This window comes from Aythya ferina, assembly GCF_964211825.1.
Source record: "Aythya ferina genome assembly, chromosome: Z".
NCBI lineage: Eukaryota > Metazoa > Chordata > Aves > Anseriformes > Anatidae > Aythya > Aythya ferina.
Genome location: NC_140299.1, coordinates 10274429 through 10287456, shown reverse-complemented (window position 1 = coordinate 10287456; position 13028 = coordinate 10274429). Strand labels below are relative to the sequence as shown.

Genomic DNA, 13028 nt, shown 5'->3' with positions numbered 1-13028 from the left:
AGTGAACTTCTAGATGAGATACTTTTTCTTTAGCTTCTGAAATTGCTCAAACTGAAAGACTCTGTGACCTGAAACCAGATAACATCTTGATTTGCTCTATCCATAACCATTACCTAACCCTCATTGTTCCTCAACCTTTTGTGTCTGAATAGAAATCAATACAGAATGAACATTATTGACTTCATAGATAAACAAAAGCTCTTGAAAACTGATTAAATTCACAACTCTTAAGGGAAAAAAAAAAAAAAGCAGGCATAGATAATCATCTAAAAAGAAAAGCTTATAAAATGAGACTGGGAGCTTCACTTGCTGCCAGTACCTAGTGGACAGTATAAAATATTACAACTCTCTAAATACTGAAAGAGTTTAAAATCTTATATATATTTACAGCAAGCAAATAGGGCAATTATTGAATTCCAGGAGCAACGAAGAGAGATTTCACTGTGAGCCACACCAAGTAATCCAAGGGACATGGATTCAGCCAATGTTTTGGTACCCAACAGTGAATGCTGTCAGATGCACCTGGTGTTCTGTGTGATTGATCATACAGCTTGCTTGACTTACAAGTCTTAAAACATGATTCTCAAGCCTGGTGACCAAGCAGAAAAAAAAAAAAAACACTTTTTTTTTTTTTTCTAAACTAGACTTTGAAAAAATCAAGTGTGCATCCTCAAAACACACTAACATTAATATTTCTTGATTCAGGATCTTCAGCCTTCATTGGACTTTTTTTTTTCCCCCCCTATATATACATACACACATTTGAACAACATTAACTAGCCTAGGCACATAGCCTCCCTGCCACAGGCTTCAAAGGAGGGCAGGTCAGTAACACTGAGCAATACCCAGTGACGTGATACACTTCAAAGAACAAAGCTGATAACTGCTCTTCAGTTCTTCTTGCCCATTTTTCTAATCCTCATCAATCAGTGCCAATCTCTGTCACTGTGTCTGCAAGGAGAAGTTATTTTACTGTTATATGGAGTTTGTCATCGATGTTGGTAACGCCTGATGAAAATCTGGACAGCTCCTTTCTTTGCCAAGCAGCATTCTTGTAAACAAGATTCTCAAAAAGTTATTTATTCATGGAAAACATTACAAAGCTTTATAGACAGCATTTATTCCAGGGCAGCTCTAGGGAATTAAAACGACTACACTCACATATTGTGTCATTTTGAGAAAAACTGTCCACAATAGAATTAAAATTTTAAGGATTGAAGATGAAGGAAAATTAAGACCTTTCTATAAACTGTTTCTACCTAGGTCTGTGGTAAACACAGCTGAAAATGGGACAGACTTTGGACAGTGCTGGTTTGCCTGGTTCTTTCCATGACAATAATTATACCTTCCTAAACTTTTTGGAAACCTGAAAAACATCTGTAGACTGCAACATGGAGGTATTAAATTCAGTGTTAAAGGTATGAATTTGTTTTTCCCCAGCAAAAGCATTTGGAGAAGGACCATCAGCTGACTCAAGTATAATTGCTAGAAGCCAGAAATGTACTGATTTATATTCCAGGAGACTCAAACTCTTATAGTTTAACTGTTCTACTGCTTAGTTGACAAAGTTAAGAAACAAAAGTCTACTGCAAATCTTTTGAATTGCAGCCCTATTTTGGAAAATGTATTATTACTCAGACTTATTTTCTGAGACACAAAAGTGCAAGGAAGTTTTATGTGGTATTGTACATTCCTTTCTCAAATCTTTTGAATTCATACATTCAACAACAATGGAATCTGATCCTTTATTAGCAGCATTTAAGATAATTCAAAAGAAGTCATCATTTGCTACCATCCATTAAAAATTAGACTTTTTGAATGTGTCATGGTATATTAAACACTGAAAACATAAGCTTAAAAGTGGGAATGAAAAAGGGACAGTAATTTCCTCTAGGTACAGAGATCTGAGCATGTGTACAGTTCACAAACCATTGTTTCAGTGAAGACTAAGAAAACTCTCTCCTCATCACAAAGGCAGTCTTGTAATTTTTTTCTTTTTTTAGCCCCCAGCTAGCAAAAGGGAGAGATTTAAACTAACACAAGTTAAGAAAGGTTTCAGAAAACCTCTCACAGACATACTCTCCACTGGAGTATTGCTCTGGATTAGCGTTGCTCGGAGAAAAGCCTAATGAACAGCCCGTTTGGAAGTCACGTGTAAAATCTGTCCGCAGCTTAAACCAATTTTGTTCTTATTCTGGGCCATGTTCTCATTTAGTGAAGAAAAGTCTGATGAGGAGAAAAAAGCACAGCAGGAGCAAGCACAAATGGAGCCTTACATGAATGGCTGCAGTGTACTGTGTGAAGTAAATAAAGGAGAGGCTGTGGAGGAATCAGTTGTACGAGAATTAATCAACTCTTCACTGACCTGGGCAGCCACTGATGAAATACTATAGTCCCATGTTAAGCAGGGAGGGAGAAATAAATATATACATCTAACTCATTAATATCCCCAAGTGCTGTGCACTGAACCCCAAAATAAGGATTCTCAGAGAGCTATGTTTGCATATCCACTCATCCAAGGCAAAGTGTGTTCAATTAAATGTTGATCTTTACTTAAAAGAAGTGAAGCATGAACTGCTCTGTGAATTACTGGAGATCATGTTGCTACTAATCTCACAACACACAGCCAGTCAATACTCAGACAGGTAGCAGCCAGTCATCTGAAAGTTATTAAGGCACCAGCGTCTCATGTCATCAGTATCAGGCCATAAAACTGCCCAAACCCCAGTGCATCGTTCACTGGCAGTACCTGACTGCTGTCTCATCTCAGTCCCACCCTACACAAAATCTTCCAGAAGCAGCAGAGAGCAGAAGGGGAAAGTTCAGGTTTTTCTTCCTTGGGTAATGCTGGCTGAACTCATTTATGTGAAATTGACTGTACTGCAGAAAATCTGATATGAAAGCACTGCACAATGACTGAGTCAAGCAAAGTTAGACTTCGTGCAGCGTGTAGAGAGCATTCCATGAAGGCAATGAGGGCTACGAAGCTGGTGAAGGGCCTGGACCACAAGTCCTATGAGGAGCGGCTAAGAAAACTGGGGTTGTTTAGTCGTTCAGGGGAGACCTTACTGCTCTCTACAGCTGCCTGAAAGGAAGGTGTGGGGAGCTCAGGGTTGGCCTCTTCTCACAGGTAAATAGCGATAGGACAAGAGGGAATGGCCTCAGGTAGCTCCAGGGGAGGTTCAGGTTGGAAATGAGGAGACATTTCTTCTCAAAAAGAGCAGTCAGGCACTGGGATGGGTTGTCCAGGCAGGTGGTGGAGTCACTGTCCCTGGGGGTGTTCAAGGAAAGGTTGGATGTGGTGCTTAGGGACATGGTTTAGTGGGTGATATTGGTCATAGGGGAATGGTTGGACCAGATGATCCTGGAAGTCTTTTCCAACCCTACTGATTGTATCATTCTATGATTCTACTAGAGTATGCATTCCATGAACACCATCAAAAACACTTCCACATCTCCAGCAAGTTTACACAAAGGAGAGAAATTAAACATTCCAGAAAAGGGACACTTTTCTACCATCAATATCCCCTGCATCTTAAAGGCTGCAGAGAATTTTTAGGAGGGACGCCATCCCACTGTGGTCCATTGAACACTCAGAGGTAGCACCTGGCTTTCTCTTGCTGAGGACAGGGAGGAAAGCCTCCTCACTGTGATATAATTTATTATACAGCTAAAAATCCGGCCATGAACATTTTAGATTATCTCAGAAAACTGAAGGTGCACATCATTACATAAAAAGAGCTTCTCAATTTGAAGCTGAAGTGCTGGCAACATGAAACTATTTGTAAAAAAAAATAAAAAATAAAAAAATTGCTTATAGCAACATCCTACAGGTTGGAAGAATTGCCTGATCACAGTTCTTGCCTTTTTCATGACACAAACGCTGAATCACACTCTGTCTTTAAAACTCAAAACTAGCCACAATAATGCTCAAGCAGCTCCTCCCTGGTTCTCCGAGGCCCTTGATCTAAATGCTTACAATTATGAAGGGTCATAATAATGCTTCACTTACATGATGCATTTTAGCACCTGGCCCCATCAAAAATTACTTTTTACAGCAGTTCAACAAAGGGAAATCATTTTTTTTCCTCCTTAATGAATTAAAAGGGGAAATAGAAATAATCACTCAAAATCTGAGCTCAGAGCAAGCAATCTTAAGCAAATTTAAACCTCACACTAATTTGGTGCTTAGGAGGCATGACAGCACACTGTCTCAGTGATTCTGTTTAGTTTGTCATTATCAAGGTCAGAGGCAAAGGCCTTCCCTCTCTCAAAGCAAGAAATACCAAGTGCAAATTGCAGGTTAGCATCACTTCTCTATATGCTGCAACCCAAGAAGTCCACTCAAATTATGTAGGCAAGTGCTGAATAGTGAAAACTACTATTGTCCTACCCACAACTGGGATGAAATAAATCAGCATAAATTAGCCACAGACCACAAGTTCACTCCAACATAGATGAAAAGAAGTTCTGGATCATCTCCAGATAATGAGGTTGTAGTCCAAACTTCACGCTGCCTACAACTGAGTGTCATCCCCCAGAGCAGCTGGGCATGCATGACTGACATTTAATCAGTTTCCGTGGTTTCTCAAAAGTAGGAAAGAGGTTAATCTTTCATTGTTAAAAATGTCACTACATTCATGACACACATTCATCCAGCACATCCACACAGCTGAACGATTATATGAAAAAGACTGCCTTTGAAGGCAAACTATCTGGACATGCTTCCAACTCCCCAACACCAGACACACAGAAAGCATGCCAACCCATATTGATGTTAAAACCTTATGGAAGATGTCATTAAAAAGGAAGCCCAAATTAACCACATCTATACAGAACACCTGACCAACACATGACAATAATTAGGCAAAAGTATTTACAGGCATTGATCTAATGCCAAGAAGCCATCACTAACTACCAAATAAGCCCTTAAAACCAGCTTTCTCTAAGGGACTGCAAATCCCTAATCAATGTGATTTGATATACCTGACGGCAACTCCTTTTAGATCATGGATTTTCTTTCTTTCTTTTTTTTTCTTTTTTTCAAAAAAGAGTGTGCTTTCTGTCTTGCAACCCCACTATAAATAGAGCTGCTGTCTTACTTTACTGGATATATTTTTCCATCCTAGAGCAGGCTACATGCAGTCAAATTTACCTGGACAGATGACTCATTAGGCCAAAGAGCTGAGTTACACAGGGAATGGCAACACATTCTGCTATGAGTCAGGTAGGAGAAAATGCTTTACCGTATGGTCTGTAAGAGGAGGCAGCACAATCAGCTTCTCCATGGTATTCATTACCACCCTCCAGAGCTCTTTCAGAACCCGTTTCAACACTGTCTTTTCACACACAGTCGCAAACAGCGTCAGGCTGTAAGGAGAGAGCAGCAAGAACTGAGCAAATTCAAAGAATGCTATTTGCAAGGAAAAAGGAGATGTGTATGGCAGAATCAATGCCCCATCCAAAGCAGCTTCTCATAATGATTGCTTTAAGGGTAAAAAGAAATCTTCCTTTTTCATACAGTATGGTCTTCCTACCTCCTGGGAGTTCTAGTGTTGAAGACCTTTGGATTATTGACATTTCTGATCTCAGTTACTTCTATTGACCTGTGGATTATGGAAGATATCACTAGGTTATGGTGGTTGGGAATACTCCAAATAAGAACAGATACCACTCAGCTGGTTCCATTTAAGATACTTCCCACTGTATGGGGCTTACACAATATATAAGAAAAATTACAAATACAGAATAATGGTTTCATATCTTCAGCGGTTCATTATACTGTTCTTTGCTGAATACCTAAATGAATACTTTGCAGACTGTTATACAGAAGTTCCTGCAAATGCACAGCCTCTGATAGCTGTAGAAGTCCCTATATGCTTCACCTACAGAACCACCTCAAAGCATTTCTTGGACTTGTATCTCGTTGCAATTGCAGTCACCACTGTCCTGGTTATAGCTAGGACAGAGTTGGTTTTCCTCCTAGTAGCTGGTAGGGTGCTATGTTTTGGATTTAGGATGACAAGAATGCTGATAACATGTTGATGTTTTAATTGTTGCAGAGCAGTGCTTACACCAAGCCAAGGATGTTTCAGCTTCTCACTGTCCTGCCAGCGGGCATACTAGGGGTGCAGCAGGAGCTGGGAGGGGACAGACCCAGGACAGCTGACCCAAACTGGCCAAAGGGGTTTTCCATACCATCTGGCATCATGTTAAACTATATATAGGGGTGGCTAGCTGGGGTGGGGGCGCCAAACTGCTCGGGGTTAGGCTGGGCATCGGTCAGCGGGTGGTGAACAATTGTACTGTGCATCACTTGTTTTGTACATATTATTATTAATATTATTATTATTATCTGTCCTAATAAACTGTCTTTATCTCAACCCACGGGCTTCAGAGTTTTCTCGTTTCTCTCCCCCATCCCAGAGAGGGAGGGGGGAGGGTGAGCGAACAGCTGTGTGATGTTTAGCTGCCAGCTGGGTTAAACCACAACCACCCATCACATGCCATGTATTTATTCTCTTTTACATAAAGCAAAATACTTTATCTCCCTATTTATTCCTCCTTTATTATTGTACAGGCTACCAAAAGGTCAAGAAATATAAGATTCTTCTTCAAATCCCAACAAGTGTTTTCAATGGCATTTACTAACCACACTGGGAGAGCTATAAAACAGGAATTCTGCAGCCAGTAGCAGTACGCAGATGATAGCCAACTTTTCTACACTGTGTAACATCTTCTTTTAGGTGATGTCTCCTACAGTTAGTAAATGAGCAAAATTCAACAGGGACAAGACTGATATGGGTAGGATGCAGGAGGCAATAAAAATGAATTTCCTTCTGTAAAGGAGGAAAGAAAATACTCCAGGCTTGGATTATTATCAAAATGACTTGCTCCATGGTTGTATGAAAAGCCTATAGCATCCCAGGTTCCTACTGATACAAAGGAAGATGGCTTCTGAGGATTATTGAAGGCATGCATGGAAAACGCTCAAATGAGAGGGCTCCTAGATGTAATGATTGCTGCAAAGAGTCACTTACTACATAGTGACTGAAAAGAAAGATGGGATGATCAACAAAAAACAGCAGAAGAAAATTATTTTTTAAGCTTTTAAGCCTTCACATCTCTCACAGCATTGTTTTATTAAGAAAATCTTTGGCCACATCTTTCAAAATAAAGAACTGCTGTGCATCAATGAGAATTTTAACTTCTATAGAGATTAAGAACTATTTCTCTTAGTAGGCCATGGCTTAGCTGAAAAGAATTATGTGCAATTAGCAACAGAAAGTCCCTGAACAGCTGAATCATGTGTTAATGGCAACAGTTAATTAAAGCAATGGATCTGCAGTTCACCTACGCCAAGCTTGACTTGCAGAAAACTTACGTACATCACCTAGTTCAGAAGTTCATTTTCTAGTCAGAATAACACTGGTTATGGCTAGAACACACACTCTTGACATGACTGTGACACTGAGCAGTGCATGTATCAAGTGTGCAAGTATGTTTTGCAGTATGTTTGCTAATTGGCCACAGTACCATATGTATAGGAGAAAACCACAAATAGAATATTTAGAGTTTACCGTATGCCTCAGACTTCTCCACTACCTGATCAGCAGCGTGTTTGCTGATTGCTATAGCTGCCAGAGGGAGAAAGGGAACAGTGTGAGTTCTGGCAGTGCATGAAGATATGATACATGCCTTGAGAAAAATGCAGATATTGGAAGAAAAGCCATGAGAATTCACAGGCTGGACATACCAAGAACTACCCAAGAACACAGAGCTATTTTTCCTTCCCCCATCCTGTTCCTAATCTGATGCAATGTATGTGTAATGTGTATCTGAGTACTTGCTTACTTTCCATCCAGGAAATCCATCAACGGCCTCAGGACGTTATCTGCATCTTGTGCAACTGTGTTTCTGGCATTAGCAGCAACATTTCCTGTCCCTTTCACTTGGCAGAGTATATCAGACATCTGCTTGACACATTCATCAATACGAGTCTGAAAGCTGGGCAGGTAAGAGAAGCAAAAATAAGATTATCAGTGGCAGAGCTATCAGCTATCTTACACAAGTTAAAAACACTGCAAGTCCATAAACTATGCACTAAATTACATTCCCTTCCTCCCTCAAGTTTTCTGCTTACTTACCATATTTGCTACCAAGATTCATGCTATCCGGTTCCTTATGCACATCATCCACAGACAGCCTACCACCTCTGAACAAAACACACGTCACACTTGAGATCAATTTGTTCATTGAGATTACAAAAAGAAACGATCCTTTCCAGATTTTGAGAAATGCCATTATTCTTAGCTAAAGCCGCTCTGATGTATTTTTGCTTTCTATATAGGGTGTTACACCACAAAGACTGGGATATAGTATGGAGCAATGGCCCAGCACGTACACAACTCTGAGCACCTAACAGTCAATCGGCAACAATCTGGTTATGACCCACCATAAGTCAAGTCTTGAAGATCATAGAAACGGTGTGAAAGCAAGAACTGACTGAAACCAGTCCAGTGCCATACAGTCCATGCCATACTGAAATGTCAAATACGGATGCGGGGCTCAGCTGTGTAATGAGCACACTGTGCTCATTGACATGCAAGTGGCTTGCAAGCCATTAAAGCAGTTACCTTTCCTTTTTTTACTGCTAACAAGAGGTTCAAAATGAAATAATACAATGGTTAAATATGATGAATAGCACAGTGGAATTGTCAACATATCAAATTCAGCGAATAAAGGGAAATGCTTTGACATTTAAAAGAACAATTACTAACAATAGGCTTTACAAGTGACATTTAGCTATCCACTAACAGCACATAAGTTTGAAACCAGGAAGAGAAACCAGTGCTAGTAGCTCAGGTAAAGATTTCAGAGCAGGGACACAGGTTTGGAATCCAGCTTTGTATCTGTAAGTGGCACAGACTTTTGCTTGAGTCACTAGGACATCCACATCCTGAGTCCCAGCACACAGCTCTTCCTGTCCTACAGCTCCCACCTTCCTTTCCCACCCCATTACATCTTCCCTTTCTTGCAGTGCCACCTCTAGTCTCATGGTTTCTCTGGTTCACTTCTAACCTGCATCTCACCAGAGCAATTCCAGACAGACAATGGAGGGCTCTCTGCATGCAGCCTCCGCTTCCACTTTCCTTATTTCCAGCAGAGAGGAGTTTGCAACTATCAGTTGTGGCTACAACAACAGCAGCTTAACCAAAGACATAAGCCACAAGGAAAATAGTACTAGCAATCTCCTGTATTGCTGACAGTCCCTATTCTGTTACAGGCTAATCTTACCCCATAGTTCTTCCAAATACTGCATCTGTTTTGGGACCCTGCTTGAAGATGCTGTAAACATCCAGCCAGGGGATAAAAAATAATAGAGTATCTTCAAAGGTTAAAATTAATGCAAGGTAAAATTGTCACAAATTATGAAAAATGGTTAATCAGTTACTGTGGCAACAGGTTCACCTAAAAGCGAGGCTGATGTAGACATACAGCTTGACAGGTGCCCTTGGCAGCAGCAAGTTAAAAGACAGCCTTGCTTATGCTGACAAACAGGGTGCCTTTCTCCACAACTCCTGCAGGAAATTCCTTCCTTCACTCCTACAGCCTCCAAGAACAAAACACCAGCTAGCCTTGCACGAAGCGTAAAGCCTTTCAAGTTTCACCTTCTCTGCTGAAATCCTTTAAAGAAGAAAATGCTTCTGTGTCCAAACACAAGCCTCTCGGCACAAAGGTTGTAAGGCTCATAAAGATACGTGCTGTTTTTTCCCAGCTGGTGCAATTATCTCACAGATGAAGCAGAGTAAGATCTGCAGTGTCAGGTGTGCACAGTGCTGTAGGAGCACTGTTTACAGACTCTGTACGGAATATTGTGGATATCTGTCTTACCTCCCACGTTTACATCCTTCAGAAGATCATATATACAGCTTATACAGTAAACTGCAGCTCTGCTTTCCATCCCCTATTACTGTTAAGGAATAAGCAAAGCATCTGAGCTGTCTGACTGGTTAAATCTCTCTCTGGCACATCTCTCTGAAATGCTCCCTGGTATGTATGCCGATGCTGAATAATCTCTTTAAATCATACTTGCAAATGTCAAGATTGTACCCTAATTGTCTTGTAGCAGTGACACCATGGAGACAGGTTTCAGATAAAACTCACTCCTTAATTATGATTTCTCACTTATTCCCCATCTAATTATGAATTTTATCAATTCAGCTCTGTTACAGTTGGAATTTCTCCATTTCTTGCTATGCCATCCACTGGCAATGGGAACTCCCCACTAGCTCTGTGTGCTGAAATCCAGATAAATGATGACAAATCCCAACAGGATTTTTGGTCTTAAGCACTGCAAATCTGCAGACTGTAAGAGGCCAAGTTGGTACAATTTGTTTTATTCTCCTCACCCATGCTTCAACTACATGCCTGCATTAATCATGTTATAAAGCACAACATGAAGTGAATGGGGTTTATCATGAGAAGTGGTTGGTTTTGGAGATCAGCTTGGAACCCTGTATTTCTAGATTTTGTTTAATTAACATCTTTTATAATAATTTTGTAGTGAACCATAAAGTCAAACACATTTTTATATTCAGGTAAATTGTATCATGATTGAAAATAAAATTTAATTGCCATCTGTGGCGGGCAATTCTTTAAAGAGCTCCTCCCTTGAAAGACTAGAAAACACCATCCATTGCAACATCAGAACAAGTCAATCTCAAATTCTAAACCTGTTTCCTTTGTATTCCAATACTCATTTAACAATCAGAAATCAGTCAACTGTTTCATACATTTAGAGCAGAACATTTAAACACAAATGTTACCTCATAAATGCTAAGCTGGAAACTGCTTTCCAAGCAATAAAGTAGCAGGCAGTTCTGTTACTGACAAGCACTACTTACAGAAAAAAATAATTCCATGTAATTCAAATACATTTTACAGTTGAGGGATCTCCCTGTTACATTTCTAAGCAGAGCAATACAGAAAAGAGAGACTTCTTAAAACATTTCTCACTTCTTTATATGGTCTCATATTTGAAAGACCATGAATTTGGGACAAAAAGAAAAATACAATGCAATTGTTACAAGTTTCTTTTCTCTTCTTGATCTGACTGAATGAGATTAGACAAAATAAAGGAATGCTTCAAAAACAGGGACCTCATTATACTCACCTGTTACCAAACACTGCACTCAGCTCATCCAAAACATTGTTCAACTTCACCTGCAGCTCTTTGAGATGGTCACTTGCTTCTGCATCCAACTGCGGATGAAAGAAGAGGACTTAGCTTGAACCTAGAGGGCAGCCTGGTCTCCTTCACACTGCTCTTGTTCACTGTTGAGGCCACTCTTAAAAAGAGCAGGTGAACCATCAACAATGGACTTTGTCAGCTGGGATCCTCTCCACCACTGTCTCCTGCTGTTACAGAAGCTGTGAAATCATCAAAAGATATTTGCCCAAACAACAGCAAGGCGTTGCCGCAGGCTCCAATACCCTCACAGTCCTCTTACTTATATTTGCAGAGTTAAGAAAGTGAATGTGAACTCCCCATGGCCAACAGCATAAGCAAGCTGAGAAATTAGCAAATACTGTGTGTTACCTTGGGCTCATGGGTCATTTCATCGCTAAGTCTAGAAGGAGAGAGGACTGACTTATTAGACTGGATGCTATTTATTTGTGCGCTTCTCTGTGCATGGTCTTGAAAGATGCTATTTCACCTTCCACCCTGCTGTCAGTATTCAAAAGTAAGATTGACCCAGCCACTGCTCTCAGAAGACTGGACCCCAGCTATTCTGAAAATGTGTACACAATATAACAGCAAGAACTGTTATGCACTGATCACTTTTGGAAAGCATCGTCTCAGCTTTGTGTATTGAGTACAAACAGCTCTATTCTGACACTGATCTGGACAGCTTTTTCAATGCAACTATTCAGAGAAGACTTGACAAGAAAAAATTAAAAAGTGCCCCAAGCACTAAATGGATGCAGCTGATATGTTGGTATATGCTGTAAGAAAAGTGCTTGCTCCAGTATTACCAGCCCAAAGCTGTCTGTTTTTGCATTCAGCAGTGCCCTTCACTCCTGTTGTAGTCATCATTCCAGCATCAAAAGAGCCGATTGTGAGAAACCCACCTCTGTGTACACATAACACCTCATGTTGAATGCTTAGGGATCATTTGCTTTGAAAAAGCAACTTGGAAGACCTGTTTCTTTACAGGCAAGCTTCTTGTAAAATAAAAACCTTCCAGAAATGTTTGCACTTGGCATTCAGAATTTCAGCCTTACCTCTAAGGCAGAGTACCTATTTACCAATGTAATGGTCTAGATGGTTAACAAATAGTTCAGATTTTTACATTTTGTGTACACATACACCTGTAGAGGATTTGACCATGACAGGAGCACCCGCTACTGTACTCAGCACTGAAGACCTCTTTACAATTCTCACTGTCTGTTAGAGAAAGCTGAGCCTTAAGGGATTTGGAATTTGATCTGTTCATTTTCCTTTGGGAGCTGGTGTGGAAAACTAGCTCTCTATTAGGCACTTAAAACTGTGCTAATGAAACTCCTGGATCATTTAAAGAATAGGGGGAAAATAAGCAAACAATGACTACTTAAGCCTTATAACTTCAGGCATTGCTAGCTGTAGCTATTTTTCCTTTATTAAAGTGAATTCATATTCCTATTACCCTTAGAACTCACTACAAAGGCAGAGTAAAGCTAACATAATGCCAATCAGCACTCTTTCTGGCCAAACATGTAGGTAACAAAAACAAAAACAGCATCTGTTGGTGGTGGTTTGTCTTGCCCTTACATTTTCCTACCCTTCTCGTATTATGAGAAGGGATGAGTCACAAGTTGCCTGGTTCACTATCTGTAATTAAAAGTGCTGAACAGTCTTCTGGTTTTGGCCATTTCTGGTAGGTTTGAGGCAGAACCAGTTCAGGATCCATCCAAACATTTCAAGGAACTGCTTTTCCAGTTGAGGAGAAAACAGAACAAAATGGAACAAAACAACAACAAAAATA

At 40.2% G+C, this 13028-nt stretch overlaps 1 protein-coding gene across 5 annotated transcripts in view; it reads right to left on the bottom strand.

Moving 5' to 3' along the window:
• UNC13B (unc-13 homolog B) overlaps positions 1 to 13028 on the bottom strand; it is a 213361-nt gene that overhangs the window by 16976 nt on the left and 183357 nt on the right. For all 5 annotated transcript variants that reach the window (XM_084503110.1, XM_084503111.1, XM_084503107.1 and 2 more), the window contains 3 exons: positions 11177 to 11265; positions 7855 to 8007; positions 5247 to 5370 (listed from right to left, as the gene is read on the bottom strand). In XM_084503110.1, coding sequence (XP_084359236.1) covers positions 5247 to 5370; positions 7855 to 8007; positions 11177 to 11265 — 366 coding nt within the window. The remainder of the gene's footprint in view (positions 1 to 5246; positions 5371 to 7854; positions 8008 to 11176; positions 11266 to 13028) is intronic.